An 18,908-nucleotide genomic window follows, 5' to 3' on the forward strand; every position below is an offset into this window, starting at 1 on the left:
AACATTTGGGTTACTCGTCTGATTAATTGAGGTTATTGATATGAATAAATGAGTTTTTTTTATTAAATAGGGATACTCGTAAGATTGAATGAGGTCACTTATATGATTAAACGAAGTTACTCGTATGATGAAACGAGGTTACTCCAAAAAAAACTTGGGGTTATTCATATAATATATTTAAAGTTACTCATAACAATTAAAAGAGGTTTACTCTTATAAATAAATAGGGTTACTTTCATAAACAAAAGGGCATACTAATAAGCTTACTCTCATAAACAAATCGAGTTACTCGTATGATTAAACGTAGTTACCTTTGATGGATGAGGTTACTCTTAACAATAAAAGGGGTTACTCTTGTAAACAAACAAATTGGATCAACTTCAAATGAACATTTCTCACAACATACTCAACATTCTTGGAAGATCCAAGTTAGATATATCAAGGATGTCTTGGCCTAGTGGTTAAGATTGAGGTATTGTGAATGATAAGTCACACCGTCACAGGTTCAAATTTCCCCTTCCCTTCTTTGTACTTTGTACCACCTTCGTGGATCATATGGATAAAAAAAAAATAGATTCAAGTTGGTGATAAAAATTTGACTCGATATCTTTTCAACTTCAGATCCAAAACTCAATTATGATAAAAAAAACACAAACAAGATATGACCTTTTAAAAATAAGCCGAAAGTACCCACGCAGCCCAAAAACCACTTGTAACCCAATTACTAAACTTCACAATTAAATATCAAAAAAAAAACTAAACTTCACAATTTCCCTTTTATATTAAAACGTCAAAAAAAAAAAAAATCAATCAACAAACAAACATAGTTAGGGTTTTACAGACTAAATTAAAATTCCGCCGTCGAGTGTGAAATTCCTCCATTGTTAGGGTTTATCAAGCTTCCATAACAATGGTTTGTGTTTCTCAAATCTCTCTCCATCTTTTTACTCTTTTTTAAATTGTAATTTCATCTTTTTCTTGATTTTAATATTTCTTTTTCTGTGTTTTGATCAGACTGTCAAGAGGAGAAATGGAGGTCGCAACAAACATGGTCGTGGTCATGTCAATTTCATTCGTTGCTCCAATTGCGGAAAATGTTGTCCTAAGGTATTATGAAATTAAATTTTCTCTCAATTTTGCTAAATTTTGATGTTTATATCATATTTATAGTTCTTTTTAATTGATTATCAATGTTGTTTGTGAAATTTTACTTAACTTTCATGTGATTGTTACTGATTTTGTTTAAATTGGATGGTTTAGAGAAATATTTAGATTATCAAGGTGAATTTTTGTAGTCTAATTTGGTTTCTTTGATCGAAAAATCTAGTATTTTTTGTGGAAATTATAGTTTTGAGAACCCTAGATGAGATTAAAAATTAGTCTTTATGTGAAAGGAATTGATTTCTGTAAAAATTGGTGACCTGATGAAAATTTTCGTGTCAATAGAACTAATAAGAATTTGAGTTATGGTGAATGGTATTTTGCTTAGTTCATAATGGATATAAACAATATTTGTTCATAGCATTTTCTGAAGTGGATATTTCATTAAAAACGTTGTGTATATTAAATTACGAATGTTATATAAAGAAATCGAAATTGACACTGTTTCAATGTAGCATATAGATGAATTGATACCTTAAATTGTACATATAACATTTGTGATTCCGCATAGTATAATACGACTCAATGTAGCTGAAATTGTAGCTGAAATTGTAGCTTATAGATGAATTGATACCTTATAGATGAATTGATGCCTTAAATTGTATATATAACATTTGATTCTGCATAGTATAATACAACTCAATATTCAATACTAATTGCCGGATGTACAATCAGAAAATGTTTTGAACGAAAAAAGGTTCATAATCCTTATGAGTTAGGAATTTCCTTGTAATGGTTACCTTTGGGTAGCTTAGTCAGCAATCAATTTCTAGAGTACTTTAGCTATGTGAGTTGGTTGATAACGCAGTGATAGTAATTTCTTTTTGAAATTGTTTCCTCTTGGGATTAAAGGACAAGGCTATCAAGAGGTTTCTTGTGAGGAACATTGTGGAGCAAGCTGCAGTTAGGGATGTTCAGGAAGCCTGTGTTTATGACGGTAACAAGTTTGCATCAAGTTTTTTATCTTTTGGTTTCATCTCTTTGCAAGTTATGTCACTCTTAAAGGTATGGTTCTTTTGATGCGACGTATCTTTTTTGTAGGTTACGTACTTCCTAAGCTCTACACCAAGATGCAATATTGTGTCTCCTGTGCCATCCACTCACATGTTGTTAGGGTTCGCTCAACTGAGAATAGAAGGGTTCGTGAGCCACCACAACGTTTCAAGCGTCGGGTATTTGTCTAACTGAGTCTTTAGCTTTCGAGTAGTTTGAAACTGCTGCAATTTGCTTGAGTTGTGCTCTGATTTTTTTTGTATGATTTTGCAATCTCTTTTCCAATTCTGGCACACTGATCTTATGGCTTCTTTATCGTATTGCTGCATCATCTTTATTATATGTACATGATATTATGTCTGATCTTAGCTACCACTTAGTACCCGTACTGAGCTCATATCCTAGTTAATAGTCCTTGAGATACTGTACTCTTAACATCTTTAATACCTGTCTAATTAGTGGCTGTACCATTTGCGCCAAACCAAATGGGTGTAATAATTGATAGCGAGGTAGCATTTTTTTTTCCGAAGCTAACTGGGCAATTGTAATAGGGTGGAGAAGAGAGTATGAATTGGATGATTAGTACTTTGCTCTCAGTTAACTCCTTATGTTCTTATAAATTGTGGAAGGGTTTCACCCACATTTTCATAATACGAAATAATCATGCTAATTTAATATTTTGATGTTTTGTCATGGTTCCTTTTATGTTTTATCATAGGAGGCTATGGCTCTATAAATCAGCTATTCATGTAGGATATATGAAATAACACATCTATCCTTTTATTTATCAGGAGGACTCAAAGACTGGTCAAGCGCCTCGCCCTGGTGCTACCGGTGGTGCACCCCCTGCTAGAACATGAGCAGTTTTAAGTTCTTATAGGTGAACAGCTGCCTCTAGCAAATTTATATTCTAATCTAAGTTATGAAGCTTGTTAAACTCCTTCATGCTATTAGTTTGAACCATGCTATGGGCTAATATTTTTTTTTTTTAGGAGTAGTCGGTTTTTCTATTAATTTTGGCTCTATACCAAATTTTGTGTTTTAGAAGCGCTATATACATAATACATTCATTTTTTTCTCCTCACGCTTACTACATCCTACAAAGCAGGTATTATTACCATTATTTTCGGATTTGGCATAATTAATCAATTACTAGAAACAAATATTTGTCCTTGTGTGATTAGTATTTGGTGCACCAATGAATGGGGAGCTATAACTCTTTTTTCTTTATTCCAGCGTAGATGTGCATCTATTTGACTTGAAGAGATGCACATATATTTTACTTACACTAGTACATCTATACTAATATATTAAAAGGTGTGCGAGACACCGTCGATGCGCCACGTGGCACCCTCCTCTTATCACCAGAATTTGCCACATGTAGCTGAGTCAAGTGTGTCATTATTTAAAAAAAAAAAAATTCGCTTAAGTCCAGATTCGAACTACTGACTCAGTAGTGAAGAAACCCAAGTGCTTCACCACCTGAGCTAACCTTCTTTGTTGATTTGTGTTTTCATAAATTTATAGGTAAGGGTTTAGTTAATAATGTCAGTTTCAATACTTACTTCCAACTTTCCAAACTTCCATTCATCCCCTCCATTTCCCTTTTGAAATCCACCATGAACATTAAAGTGTTCTTCACCTTCGCAATTAATGGCTTCCGAATATTTGCTTCTAATCCACTCTTATTATTGCTGCTGGAGAATACGAAACAATCAATGGAGTTCAAAGGTCGGATTTTGGAGGGCAACATCATAAAGGTTAGATTGTTAATCTTAGCACAATAATCCCGAATTAATTCACGAATCACTCCTAAATCTCTTAATATTCTCATTGTACATTATTGAAGTTCAATTATACATTCAATTAATGCATAATTTTGTAACTGAAATATCCCCCTATCTCTATATATAAAGAAAAGGGTTAATGTATGATCCTTACATGTATGTTATTTCTCTTCAAAAAGGTATTATGTAATCTGACATTTGTTTTCAGGGATAGATTGAACTTAAATTTTCAGTTCTCTTTTAATTTGGTTATTTAATTAATTGGTTTTCTCTTCGTTTTTTTTTTGGGCAGAGGATTTTTGCAATTACTTAACTTTGCAAGGTATTATTTTCATCTTTTCCTTTGTTTCTTTTGTAGATAAGCGTTCACAAGCTTCATTGATATTGTTAGATAGTTGTGATTGTTGTAATATGTGATTTTTTATGAGTGAAGATGTAGTCAGATTGCTGGTAATTGGATGAATTGTGTCGGTATTATTTTCTCATGTAGGGGGAAGGGGAAGGGGAAGGGGAAGGGGAGGGGGAAATTCATGTGCTGTACAAAGAAGACATATAAAGGACAACTTAATTATAATATAATCTAGATCTTATCATGTAGTAGATGAAATAAGAGTAGAAAACATACTGTCATTCTTAAGAAAAAATGTGGTTAGCTTTGTTGAATGTGTTATGGTTTTTTGAAAAAAAATCTGTAGTATGCTTTTAGTTTAACATGATTAGTGTATATTACAATCATCATCTGACAAGCTTAGTTCTAATGTAACTTCTTTTCTAGGATTGACTGAGTAGAAGTTTAATGGGTTGGTGAGTAACATAGCAAACTGAAAAAACTGGATTATTTGATCAGTCATATGATACTTGTGTACATTGGTGGACTTCCGAATTTCTTGACATTGTAAGTGATAGAGCTCGGTGAGATATTCCTGGCATAGGGATTATAAGTTCGTGTAGAATAATAGATTTTAGGAATGAGTAATTCATAATTGTGTGGTCAGTTATTTTAACTTACCTAGAATTGTATAGGGAAACTATGAGTAGTATGAGAAGAAGTCTCAAGCTCTAGAGGTTAAACCAGATGCTTATGGTTCAAACTTCCAGATGAAGAAGTTCACTGTATTTATACGCTAAGTAATAACTAGAAGGAAACTTCAAGGTGGTAGAATAGTCCATAACTAGCAAAGAAAGTAATTTAGATAACATCACATTGGAAGCCATCAGTGACAACAAACAGGAAATTGAATCTTTACAAATATCATCTACCCTAAACACAAAAATAAATCAGGAAGTGTGTTTTTCACCTTTATAAAAGATAGGTACAAGACTAATCAGTCCAATCATGTGCATAGATAAGGAGTAATCAGGATAAGTTCGGTTCAAATAAGTTTCAAGTGAAGAGAATGCACCCTTAACGAAACATGCTGACACTCTATTCCCAAACCCCCTACCCAATTAGCAAGCCGAAGATTAGACATGGGTGCAGATACTTCATAGATAGAAGAGCTTTCATTTAGTTACCTCTAGCATCTTTTGAAAAAAACACAGGTAAAAGTCAGATGATTTCACACTGAAATTAAGAGAGGATGAGTTTGTACAGCTACCACAAATTCTCTGAGAAGAAATCGGCTTATTGAGCTTAATTAAACCTCTCAGCTTCTTGGATCTTGCTTCATCCCTTTCTGCCCTTCAACAGGTCTCTGCACCAAGAATCATGACAAACAGATTAGCAGGACATGGAAAAATATGTAATATGAACTGCCTCTTCTTGTGTGGTCTTCCAATTTATAGTGATGATTCCTCTGATTCTTCACACACCAATTCTTCCTATTAGAATTCGAGCGATTCGTTCGAGTTCTTCCCAATCTACGATTTCCCACCAATAATAGACCAAATCCTCTTTTGTGGTAAGCCAATTCCAAGTAAAGAACCACCTACTTACCATGATCCTCACAAGCATAGAAAATGAACGCAGCATTTCTTTAGTAAGATCAAGAGTTTTTCTTCTTCTAAAAAAAAGGTTAATGGAAGTTTAGCAAAGAGTAATAGCTATGGCTCGAAATTTAAGTGGTGCTTTTTCATGTTTGGGTTGCAAAGATATTCTGTCTCAACAAAAATGGAGTTAGCTGATATGAAGTTTAGACAAATCAAGAATAATAGCACAAAAACAGTTGAGATGCTAATAAGAAATAGTAGTTGTACTGATAGTAATGATAAAGTAGAAAAAGGTTTATCATACTTGGAAGATCTTTGAGTTGCAAAAGTAAATATTCTCTTAATGTTCTAGATTAGAAGTTCCTTAGAGCTTTATTGTATATAGTAATACTTATGTTAGCTGTTTTTATTTGAATATCTGAGTAAACTTAATTGAAATTATGGGAAATTAGCTTAACGTATTCGGAATATTCTGAACTTATAGTTCCTGAAACTTATTTAATATGGTGAATTGGAAGCACTAAATTTCTTTTGGAGGAAATGTTGGAGATAAGCTTTTGGTTATTGCCCTTATTAGTGGGAGAAAATGTAAAAAGTGAGAACTGAAAATTTTGGTGATGAAATGTGTTCGAGAAACTGAATATGTTGTACAATAAATACACGTAAATAATTGAAAATTCATAGATCTCATAAAATTACTTTTGCTACAGAATTAATAATTTTAGTACTAGAAAAAATAAGTGACCTTTTATGTTTTGCATTATATTCGAAAAATTTGCGAATCTTTTGAGGTGGAAGGCGAATTTGCATTGATGTGGGAGGGAGTATTTATTTAATTATATTGAAATTGTTTTCAATATTAATAACTGGAAAGTTATATATCATTAGAAAAAAAATCACCAAAGCACATATATTTTCATTGTATACGAATAGACACCCATTTAAGATATACTTTCCACACTTTACATTTGATGTAAGTGTTTAGTACACCTAACTATATAAGTAGACAGTTGAAAAATGAAAAAGCATCCAAAGCAACATTATTTGATGCACACTACAAAAATAAGTGCATATAGTTTAATATAGTAATATTAACTAGGTGATATTTTCCAAAGATATGACAACCACCTTTGATGGTATGGAAAAAATAAATTATGAACATTTCGATTTACCTAAATCATTTAAAATAGAATGACATATTAAATTACGAATTTTTCACAATATACCAGTGACTAATTTTGTTTCATCATATTAGATTATACTATTTGGAGTTTTAAAGGGAACAGAAATAAAGGATTGATCCAACCCAATATAGCCTGGTAGGTCTGGCCAAAAAATAACATACAACTAAAATTTTCCAATCCAGTATGATATATACTTCCTTCAATAAGGGAAAAAAAAGTTCAATATTTCATATATTCAAATGGGATGGCTTCATATATTCACTTCACTTATTTAATATGCTGAAACTCTATGAATCAAAGTGGATCCTCAAATGTTCCTCAGAAGTAAACTATAAGGGAGCTTTACCTATAGTTAAAAAAAATGAAGTTTGGATTTTATTTTTATATATGATTAGCAAGTACTTGATTATATTTTGATGATGATTCTCCATCTTTTGGCTTTTTGATGGGTTTTGTTGAGTATAATATGTAAAATTCCAATATTTAATTGAAAGTGTTGTAAATTTGAGTATATGCTATGGAAAAATGCACTAGCATGCGGTTTTTTTGTCCTTTTTGTGTGTTTCAAGGGCTTTGACATGGGGAATTATGCAAAAATGAACTCCTAATAGAGTAGTACTTGGCAATGTCGAACTTGTATTTCTTACATCATGCATATCGTCTCTATAGATTTAGTTCAAATTTCTTAATTAATGATAGTTTATTTATTAAAGTTCATCTATTGTATACTTGAGAGGTTGAGTACTACAACTAGAATATAATACATTCCTTTGAATTTTGAAATTGTTTGAGGTTTAGTCCATGTGTGGATTGGAATTCTACAAAGTTTAGACAATGGTTGCTTTATAAGTTGAACACATTTATCTTATCTTATTGTTTTTTTCTATTTTTTTTACGGTGAATATATAGTGAGAAGTGATAATTTAAATAAGCAAATAAATATAAACAATTGGGTATTTGAGTATGTACTTATTTTTAGTTAATCCAGATTGTATGTAAGAATAATGTTTGCTTCGTACAAAACTTACTATTGATAGGATGTAGATCCACCAAATAAGGTTTGGCATTATGCCTTGAAGGATATGAGATCAAACCCCACAGGCCACTAGAGGTTATTTGGGGATTTTATTTTACTAACTAAAAAAGAATTACGATGTAAATCCTTAACATAAGGGAAGGCCAGTAAGTGGGAAAATTTTGGTTTTCTTTTCCTCTTAGTAACCCACATTATCAGGACAAACTCCTAGCGAGTGTAAATATTGGAAAGATATATCCCTTTTAAGTTTTCATTTGAAAGATACACCTTTTATGTTTTCTGTCCATTTTAATATTGGAAAGATTTGGAATAATGCATTAGGATATAATATTACATGATACATTCAAAGCTAATATATTTATTTGGAGCTTCTGTATTATTATGCTTTTGTTTTTTTTTAGTCACTCCAAATAAAATAAAAAAAAAAATAACCTTAAAAACGATAGTTGTTGAATATAAGTATATGTTCTTATTAGTGTTTCTTGAGTAATTGTATTAGACACACCATGTGATGATAAATATGTTTTAGGAGAAAGATAGAGAAATAATTAAGGGGTGCAAGGAGACTAAAGAGTAAAGAGTTCATATTTTAGGTAATTCTCCACATTTATCGTTACACTTTTATAATTCCAAAACCTAAATGTTATGAAAATTTTCATTAGCATTTCTTTTTTCCACGAAACAATAAATAATTCCTAGCTTCATAGGTAGGTATAAACATGGACCATTTAGAAATTAATAATTTAGAGCCAGATTCCCCATGAACCATACAAGGATGAATTAATAAATTGATAATAAAAAGGGTTATGTGACTTCTAAAATATGCCATGCACACTTTAGGTTCTGGACTCTGTCTTCTTTCTACAGCAAGAAAAAAAATATAATAAACTAGAACATGTGCTTCACTGGATTACTAGAAATTGTGACAAATTCATTTGAACAGCTTCAAATCATGTGTAGTAGTATAAACTAATTAGACGGTTGGATATTTTCACATATTTGTGGAGATTTTTTCTGGCCGAAAGAACTTGTGTTGGTTTGTGAGATAATTTTTCTGTCCTAAATGCGCATTCGGTGATGATCGACTAGGCCCAAATCAGGGGCCAATGTGTTACAATCCTTGTGATTGCATAAGTGGTTGCTAATTTGTGGGAGCAATCACTCACCAGATGATACATCATAGTTGCAGTCGTTGCAGTGTGCAATAAGATTGGCATGAAAATTCAACTTTAGGATTGAAATTCAGCTGCTTTTAATCAATTTATGTTATATTAGATGGTTCAAATATGTCATGATGACATCTGTTGTTGCTCTATGATGTGTATTGAGGTTCGTGTATTTGTGGAGGCTAAAGTATGAGTTCAGAATCATATATGTGAAGTACCATTGTATTATTAGTGTAAAGTAACAACTTATAAAGAGTTTAAAGTCTGATCACGTAATGTGCTACTTGGTACAGACAGTGTAGTGCGATTTAGGAACTGCATTTTGTAATGTCGGATGCAGGTCGGACTATCCAACTCCGATCCTCCTACTCGAAGTTGGATTTTTTAAGACGGATTCGGAGTCGGATTTTATTTTCTCTGATTTGGACCGGAATTTTGTGCTTCTGATCTGGTCGGATTTGGATTTTTTTTGGCCAAGTCATTAGTGTTGGTTATTATAAAAATATTGTAATGAGTGCGACTTTTTGAATACAGGAACTTTGGGTGAATATTAAACACACTAGAAATCAACACACTTTTGGATTCATCAAAAGGTATTTCATTTCCTTGAACTAATATATTTTTTTCCCTTGCTAAAATTATAGTATTGCAAGTATGCCGTATCCCACTCAACTTGCTAGAATATTAAGAACTTTGTTTGCCCAAATTTAAGTTTTGTTTCATACCTAATTAGTTTTTGTTCTTTGGTAATGCCTTAGATTATTACACGAAAAAAACAAATTTGTCATTACGTAGAAAAATCATGATTAAATGACTCAATTGTTTGATTGAATGAAAAACAATAGTTGTCATTGCGTACAAAAATGATGATTGATTAACTATATTATTTCATAATTTTTATTAATTTATCCCATGTCATTTGACAGTTTCAACTATGAATAATCCCACAAAACTATTCACAATAAGTTACACGACTCTTTTAACCACTATCATCAACTGGTATGGTTTACCGCCACCACTGTACAAACAACACTATAGGGAGCGACGACAACAATATGTAGCAACCATAAAGCTGAGAACCACAGAAGACGGTCCGACAACCAAAATAAAGAGCCAAAAATCAAAAGAATTGGTGATTGCTACTGAGCATGCAGCCCAATTAGCTATATTTAAATTGAAGGAGTGCTACCAATTTGAAATAGCTGATTTCAACCTAGAGAGTGTTCGTCGTGAGAGGAAAAAACGTCGTATAGCAGATATTGAACGAATAAAGGAAGAAATGAATTTCGAGACCTTAAAGCAAAACTATATGGATATATGCTGGGAAAACAAAGCCTTAGTTGAAGAGCTACGCAAGGCCAAGGACCTATTGGACTATCAATCTGATGCAACTTCCCAAAAACTATAAAAAGCTCCAGCTTCATGAGGAATGACTTTCATTTGCCGTTGGTTTAGGTCCAATTTTAGAGTTAGAACACAATGAACTTTCTGTAGTTTACGTGGTTCAATTTTATTACCTTATGTATGTTGGCCTAATTAATAAAACAAATGCAAGTTTTATACCAAAAGAACTAAACTTCTGCTAAAAAGAAACTTTGTGTATTTCTAACCGACTAACATCAATGAAAAAGAAATTAGGTATGGATACAAAAGATCAAGCAAGACACAATAGACTACTACGACGCTTCATTCTCATACAAAGAAGAAATAGAGCCACAAATCTTAGCATGAGCCATAATATAACGACAAATTCAAGACCAAAGCATCTACCAATCAGGTGGACAAATGCACCTATGCCCTCAAGATTGATTGAGGTGCAAAGAGCACACCAACCTACAACATTGACAGGTTGGTCAATCATGTACTAAAATAAATGATATATAACAAAAATGGAAGATACCACATAATAACAAAGTTAAATTAAAAATAAATTTGTAGGGGAGACAAGTAAAGGAATCAATAGTGAGATTGGTTCAAGTACGCCAACAAGACGACGTACAAGAACTGACAATAGAGAATCCACATCTTCTTCAAGACGTCGAGTCAATTCTCAAGTACCACCAGATGAAACTATGATGTCTACTAATGAAACACAATCTGACACACCCAGTCACACCCCAACGACCTTAACTAGAGGTACCTTTATTATATTATAGATGCAATATTAAATTTACTTAAACATGTATTAACTAACTAACTGGTTATTAAAAATGTAAAACTGTTATGTAAAACAGTGGATGGTAACACCCAACAAACAACTACAGAACAAGGTGAAACATCAACAACACATGTACTGCTTCAAAGTAAGTCCGAACATCCTAATTTACCGTTGCCAATGACAAAAAAAATTAAAAAAAAAATTTAACCCAAGTTAAGTTCACCCACGTTTTTCTTTTCTACTTCTTAAAAGGAAAGTACACAACACCATGGAACTTTGGTGGCCCCAAACATTTCTGCCTAGATTGCGGTGCAAGGGTTTGGATAGAGGAACGAGTAAAAAGAGAGAGGGCCAAAGACCATCCGAAGTACAATATTTGCTGCCAAAAAGGAAAAGTCAGACTGCCGTTGCTTAAAGAACCACCCCAGTACTTAAAGTCGCTCCTTGACCCTAACAGTGGGACATCAACGAAATTCAAGGATTGCATTAGAGCATATAACTCTATATTTGCATTCACATCAATGGGAGGGGAAGTAGACAGGAAAATTAATCGAGGAAGGGGTCCTTATATATTCAGAATCCTTGGTCAGAACTATCATAAGATTGGGTCTTTGTTACCACCTGATGGAGAACAACCAAGATTCACCCAGCTCTATGTGCATGATCCAAGTAATGAAGTAAGAAACAGGATTAGCTCATTGACGAACAATGCCCCAGGTGATCTCGACCCCCAAATAGTTGAGGGCCTTTCGAGAATGCTAGATGAGCACAATGAACTAGCTAAAGTTTTCAGAATGGCTAAGGAACGGTTCTCCGGTACCGATATGCAACCTGTGCAGGTTCGGTTAATTGCTACCCGTTCTAAAGATGGTAGACAATACAACCTACCAAGTAGCAATGAGTTGGCAGCGTTGATTGTGGGTAACAATGACAATGAAAGAGGGCCCCGAGATGTGATAGTAGAAGAGAAAAGTCATCGTCTCCAAAGGATATCAGAAAATCACCCAAGTTTCATGGCCCTACAATATCCACTCCTTTTTCCATATGGAGAAGATGGGTACAGAATTGACATCCCACACAATGATTCCCACGTCACAACTCGAAAAAAAAAAACAACTGTCACCATGAGAGAGTATTATGCTTTCCGCTTTATGGAAAGACTAAATGAGGCTCGCACACTGATTCTTTGTGGCCGTTTACGTCAACAATTGATAGTCGACGCATTCACATGCTTGCAACAAGTGAGGCTGGATTTTATACGCAACAACCAAACGACAATTAGAAAGGATGTCCTTTGCGGGTTGACTGATTCTGTGTCCAGAGGGGATACAACACCAGCTTCAATAGGGCGCCGAGTTGTCTTACCCTCTTCATTCACTGGAGGTCCTAGATACATGGTGCAAAACTACCAAGACGCGATGGCCATCTGCCGATGGGCTGGACCACCTGACCTATTCATAACATTTACATGTAATCCGAAATGGCAAGAGATTACAGAATTCCTAGCAAGCATACCTGGACAACGACCAGAAGATCGCCCGGATGTGGTGGCTCGAGTTTTTAAAATCAAGCTTGATGAATTAATATGCGATCTCACTGTGAGAGAACACTTTGGAAAGACACTGGCAGGTATTTATTGATAGATACTATGCTACGTAACTATATGAATACATAATTCAAAGTAAACAAAATAACTAACTTTTCAAAAAAATCTTATGACAGTCATATACACCATTGAATTCCAAAAGAGGGGATTGCCGCATGCACACATTCTACTCTTCTTAGATTCAGAAGATAAGCCCTCTACACCTGAAGACATAGACAAAATCATATCTGCAGAGCTACCAGACCCGAAAAATGACCATTTGGGATATGAAATAGTGGTGCAATCAATGATGCATGGACCTTGTGGATCAATGAATGAAAAATCTCCATGTATGCAAAATGGCCAATGTTCCAAATACTACCCAAAATCGTTTCAGGCAAAAACAACGCTCAGTGAAGAGGGTTACCCAATTTATATGAGGCGTGATAATGGTCAAACGGCGACCAAAAATGGTCAAACTTTGGACAATAGGTCTGTCATCCCTTACAACATCGACTTATTGGTGAAATTTCAAGCCCACATTAATGTAGAATGGTGCAACAAAGACCAGTCGCTGAAATACCTGTTCAAGTATATGAACAAGGGGCCTGATATGGCACTTGCAAGGATTGAACAAGTTACAAATAATGATGATGGTCGCACACATAATGAACAAGAGGAAGTCATAGATGAGATTAAGGATTACTTGAAGTGTAGATATGTGTCTGCCTCTGAAGCATGTTGGCGAATTTTTGCATTCAATATTCAATATAAGGATCCCCCAGTACAACGACTAACCTTCCACCTAGAAAATCATCAGGAGATCATTTTTGAGGACCATGAGCGCTTAGATGACGTCCTCGAAAGAGTCGGGACAAAGAAAACAACACTTACAGAATGGATGACAGCTAATAAGGAATTTGAAGAAGCGCACGAATTGACATATGTAGACTTTCCGACAAAGTGGGTATGGGTGAGTGAGAAGAAAAAATGGAAAAAGCGAGAACTGGGAAGAAGCATTGGAAGGATTTACTTTGCTCACCCCGCCTCTTGAGAAAGGTACTACTTGAGGATGCTTCTTAATATTGTGAAAGGGGCCACGTGTTTCAAGGACATCAGAACTGTGGGTGGAATCATCTACCCCACATACAAGGCGGCATGCAATGCCCTCGGACTCCTCGATGGAGATAATGAATGGCATGAAGGACTCTTCCAAGCAGCCACATGGAGTACTGGTGCACAGTTACGCGACCTTTTTGTGACAATCCTACTTTTTTGTGAAGTCTCGGAACCAAAAGATTTATGGGACAGGCATTGGAAAGACTTATCAGATGATATCCTCTTCCGACAACGTCAAAGGCTGGGTATTCCAAACCTAAGTTTAACTGAAGAGCAAATTCAAAACTATGCACTGTTTGAAATAGAACAAATCTTAAACAGGGAAAACAAAACCCTCACCGACTACCACGGAATTCCATTACCAGATGCGGCCTTAATGCAAGATGCTGGAAACAGATTGTTGTTGGAAGAGCTAACATATGCCACTGAATCAATGACTCAAGATTCAGCTGATCTGGAGCAAGGCTTGAATGATGAGCAAAAACAAGTGTATGATAGCATCCTTGAAGCTGTCTACGATAACAGAGGTCAAATCTTCTTTGTCTATGGTAGCGGTGGCACCGGCAAGACTTATTTATGGAGAGCCTTAATGTCAAAGCTACGCTCTCAAAACAACATAGTACTTGCAGTGGCATCATCTGGCATAGCAGCACTTCTATTAGTGGGTGGGAGGACAGCTCATTCCCGGTTCAAGATACCCATTGATCTCAACAACGACTCGTGCTGCAACATTGAGCAAGGATCTGATCTCGCAGAACTCATACGGCAAACAAAACTAATAATATGGGATGAGGCCCCGATGGTACATAGGCATGCATTCGAAGCATTAGACCGTACAATTCGAGATATAATGCAACTATATGACCCATCAGCAAAGGATAAAATATTTGGAGGCAAAACACTCGTCTTAGGAGGCGATTTCCGTCAAACACTACCGGTCGTCCAAAATGGAGGCAGAGAAGAAATAGTTGATGCATCGATTAGCAAATCGACAACCATATGGCCACAATGTACTGTCTACACCTTGAGGACCAACATGCGGCTCAAACAGAGAAACAATAACGAGGATAATAGAGATCTTGCAGACTTCTGCAAATGGGTGCTGGATGTAGGAGATGGAAAGATAAAGGCAACCTCAAAGGAAGATGAGGAGGAACCTATGTGGATAGAAATACCCGAAGATCTATTGATAAAGAGTGATGAAGATCCCATAGTTGCATTAGTGCATGAAGTTTACCCTGGAATATTGGAAAATCACATGGACCCAAAGTACCTCCAACAAAGGGCTATACTAGCTCCTAAAAATGAAACGGTGGACACCATAAACAAACACATTCAAGCACTGATTCCAGGAGAGGAGATGGTGTACAAGAGCGCAGATAGAGTGTGTCGAACAGTCATAAGAGGAAGAAATCTCGAAGCATTGTACCCAACCGAGTTTCTTAATAGCCTTAAGTTCCCGGGGGTACCAAATCATGAGATACACATAAAGGTGGGATGCCCTATTATGTTGTTGAGAAACATCAACCAAAGAGATGGGTTGTGTAATGGCACACGCCTTATTGCCACAAGATTACAACAAAGAGTCATAGAAGCACGCGTCATTACAGGTACAAAGGCAGGGGAGCTGGTAACTATACCAAGGGTGGAAATGTCACTATCTGATCAGAAGTTGCCATTTACCCTAAAGAGGCGTCAATTTCCAATAAAAGTGTGCTTCGCAATGACAATCAACAAGAGCCAAGGGCAAACATTTGATCAAGTGGGTCTGTACTTGCCAGAACCAGTATTCACGCACGGGCAGCTATATGTAGCCGTCTCAAGAGTCACTGCACGTAAAGGATTGAAAATATGCATCCCAAGGACAGATGCTGAAGATCAGCATATTGCAATGACAAAAAATGTAGTCTATAAAGAAATATTTAGAGATGTATAAAAATGAACTTATGTCAGGAGTATCTGTTATATAAAAAGCGATGCCTAAACTACTTTTTCATCAAATCATTCCCAAGTTTGTTTACTATATATTGTCACTCCCATATATACTTATACATCTCCATATTCTTTTCTAAAGTATCCATGTTGTCCAGTTTAGAATTAAACAATTGATAATTCATAATGTTGATACTAACCCTTTCTCATGCAGGAATCAAAACACTGATAAATGGAATCAAAAAGACAACATATTCTTAACTTGAAGCCCACATTCAGAGGGGGACCATTGGTGGCGCTGATAAGAACATGGGATGTGGTGTACAACCAAAGCAACCCAAGTTCGTTTGACATGCTACTTTATGACGAACAGGTAAAAGAAAATTACAGAAAAATAGTACTCTTCCTTAAACACAACATGTTCGGTTGTAATTTATTGAAGTTACGACTAATGAATATGGTCCTACTTTGCGTTCGGGAATTAATGTAATGTGCCAACACGAACTGTACGAGATTGATATTTGAAAAAAGTGAAAAAAAATCCAACGAGTAATTGAAACAAAAAAAACATATTGTTTAATAAAACTATAACTAACATGAACAAAATATACAGGGAGGACTCATTGTAGCAACTGTGAGAAGAGACTTGATACAGGCTTACAAAGATCAAATCTCAGAAGGAAATATACACACTCTAAATAATTTTGAAGTTGCTAGAAACAACAAACAACACTTGCCCGTGAAAAATGACTTAATCATCAGGTTTACACCTTACACGACTATCTTTCGAGAACAAGAAACTCAAGCTACAATCCAGGATGAAGTGTTTATGATACACCCACTTGATCGATTGAACGAGCGAAACAACAAAAGTGACTACAGCATAGGTAATTGTTTATTAATGTACTAATTGTTATGCTAATTAGAAAACTAATCCATTTTACTAACTGCATCTTTAACAACTTATACTTATTGGTTATTGATGTGCAAAATGCAGATGTTGTTGGCTTGCTAACTGGAGTTGAAGAAAAAACTTGGGTCAATGTAGGAGCAAACAAGAGTCCAATAAGAAGAATTTATATCGAAGATCCAAAGTAAGACACCTTCTTCCTATAGTAAAAACAAGGATTTTAAACAAGAAATTCACTACCCTAATGCACTAATCAACTCATACAGCAATTTGAAGGTGACAGTCACTTTGTGGGGACCAAAAGCAGATTTGATTGACATCGAGAAAACAAAAGAGATAACCTGCAAAGTAGTAATCATCACTTCGACAAAAGTGAATATGTACCAAGGTGAAAGAAAGAAAAACACAACCTCTTCATTCTCTATTACTCAAACTTGAAAACCGAAAAATAATCTTTCCATTACATATACTCATCATCTTCCTCCTTATTTATCTTTGATGTTGATATTATTGAGATTTACGAAATTCAAACGGGTGAATGATGAAAATGACGAATACAATTGAACTTAAGATTTTCTAAGTTTTAGTTTTTCTTAGCATTCACATATCTTACAGGAAGATACCAATTGAACTCAACTAGCGCAACAAAAATATACTTCAACAAAGACATTCCGGAATCAGAAGGCTTTAAACAGAGGTACGTCTCAAAAACCCAAAAATCATTCCAAATAATGTATTCTCCAAACAAACATTAATTCACACACAACTAACCAAATCATGCATGCATAAATAGGGGGGATGAAATGGAACCAATTAAAGCATTGCAACCACACCCACATGAACCACCAGAACAAGCCATGTTCCGGAACAGAAAAAAGCTAGAAGACATTTTGCAAAAGGACCCAGGAGAAAAGGTATCATATGACTCATAACATACTAATCTACGATAGTTTAAAAACTTTCTTTACCAAATATCTCAAAAAAAAAATCTCAACTAAAAATCAAAATCTACAGGAAACTTTTACTTGCAGTGCCAAAATTACAAGCATATATCTTCACAAAAAATGGCATTACAACTCGTGCGACGCATGCAAGACCAAGATCGATGAGATTCGACCTGTACCAAGTGTGATGTTGTGGTCAAATACCCAAAGATAAGGTAAACAACCACTAACAAATTGATGGTTGACAATAAACTTTCTTACAGTCTTATCCAAACCATTAAGACGAATTACTACAACATAATGTTAATAACACTTAATAATGCTTTTCTTCATAACTTTATGATCTTATACAATAGTCATTTAACTAATGTTATATGCAAAGTTTGACTTTTCTTGCTTGACCTGCCTCTCCTCTCCAATCCCATGACTGAAAAATTACTATGTTTACCTCCTCACAATTACAGGTATCTTCTAACAGTTGACATCGATGATGGGAGTGCATGTGTTCCACTCGCATTATTCGATAAAGAAGCTGAAAGAGTTATTGGGAGCCCAGTGAACAAGTTGTTGGATTTGCAGAAAAAGGTAATATGAAAATTTAGAAATATCATGCCAAGTTCAAAGATTGTGCGTCTGTGTACTTGGTCTTCGCAACACGAGGAATTCTTGACACATTTGTGATTCAAATAGAAAACTAAGAGAATATACAAAGTATAGAAGAAGTAGACAAAATAGAGGAGACATTTAGAACTTATATTGTGTTTGTTATCTAAATGATCATTACAATGAGTCTTAACTCATATTTATACAATTTAGTAGAGTAAAGCTAAATGTTAAAATAGGAAAAAGTAGTTATAACAGAATTCAACTTTCTATTATGGACTACATTTGGCACCAAAAACCCTTTTGCTTTATTCAGTACTTCTTAAGATACTTATATTTTGTACATGGCCAAATCTTAAAGCTCCATGTTCTACACACTTTTTCATAAACAACCATGATTT

The 18,908-nt window shown here is 34.8% G+C and overlaps 3 protein-coding genes across 4 annotated transcripts; all 3 read left to right on the forward strand.

The window, feature by feature from the left end:
- Positions 1-748: 748 nt before the first annotated feature.
- Positions 749-3,233, forward strand: LOC104898180 (40S ribosomal protein S26). Its single transcript, XM_057390903.1, has 5 exons — positions 749-913; positions 1,015-1,107; positions 2,014-2,098; positions 2,203-2,333; positions 2,946-3,233. The coding sequence occupies exons 1-5, from the start codon at positions 911-913 to the stop codon at positions 3,012-3,014; spliced, it is 381 nt and encodes a 126-aa protein (XP_057246886.1). The 5' UTR covers positions 749-910; the 3' UTR covers positions 3,015-3,233.
- A 151-nt stretch (positions 3,234-3,384) lies between these two features.
- LOC104906819 (uncharacterized) lies at positions 3,385-14,053 on the forward strand. Of its 2 annotated transcripts, none has more exons than XM_048647693.2 (8): positions 3,385-3,914; positions 4,234-4,263; positions 9,791-9,849; positions 10,888-11,104; positions 11,195-11,392; positions 11,491-11,559; positions 11,667-13,043; positions 13,137-14,053. In XM_048647693.2, the coding sequence occupies exons 4-8, from the start codon at positions 10,897-10,899 to the stop codon at positions 14,051-14,053; spliced, it is 2,769 nt and encodes a 922-aa protein (XP_048503650.1). In that variant the 5' UTR covers positions 3,385-3,914; positions 4,234-4,263; positions 9,791-9,849; positions 10,888-10,896. The 2 variants fall into 2 exon arrangements, with proteins under 2 accessions (XP_048503650.1, XP_048503649.1); XM_048647692.2 differs by having other exon boundaries at positions 10,895-11,104.
- Positions 14,054-14,071: 18 nt separating this feature from the next.
- Positions 14,072-16,054, forward strand: LOC125491782 (uncharacterized). Its single transcript, XM_048633867.1, has one exon. The coding sequence runs from the start codon at positions 14,072-14,074 to the stop codon at positions 16,052-16,054; it is 1,983 nt and encodes a 660-aa protein (XP_048489824.1).
- Positions 16,055-18,908: the final 2,854 nt, after the last annotated feature.

This window comes from Beta vulgaris, chromosome 7 (genome assembly GCF_026745355.1).
Source record: "Beta vulgaris subsp. vulgaris cultivar EL10 chromosome 7, EL10.2, whole genome shotgun sequence".
NCBI classification, from domain to species: domain Eukaryota; kingdom Viridiplantae; phylum Streptophyta; class Magnoliopsida; order Caryophyllales; family Amaranthaceae; genus Beta; species Beta vulgaris.

Bases quoted from the DNA above. Each gene is read 5' to 3' on its own strand.
- LOC125491782 (XM_048633867.1), top strand. From the start codon at position 14,072: ATGCTTCTTAATATTGTGAAAGGGGCCACGTGTTTCAAGGACATCAGA.
- LOC104898180 (XM_057390903.1), top strand. The intron at 2,099-2,202 runs GTAACAAGTTTG...TCTTTTTTGTAG, and splicing joins GGAAGCCTGTGTTTATGACG to GTTACGTACTTCCTAAGCTC. The intron at 2,334-2,945 runs GTATTTGTCTAA...TTTATTTATCAG, and splicing joins CACAACGTTTCAAGCGTCGG to GAGGACTCAAAGACTGGTCA.
- LOC104906819 (XM_048647693.2), top strand. From the start codon at position 10,897: ATGGATACAAAAGATCAAGCAAGACACAATAGACTACTACGACGCTTC. The intron at 11,105-11,194 runs GTTGGTCAATCA...ATAAATTTGTAG, and splicing joins CCAACCTACAACATTGACAG to GGGAGACAAGTAAAGGAATC. The intron at 11,393-11,490 runs GTACCTTTATTA...TATGTAAAACAG, and splicing joins CCCAACGACCTTAACTAGAG to TGGATGGTAACACCCAACAA.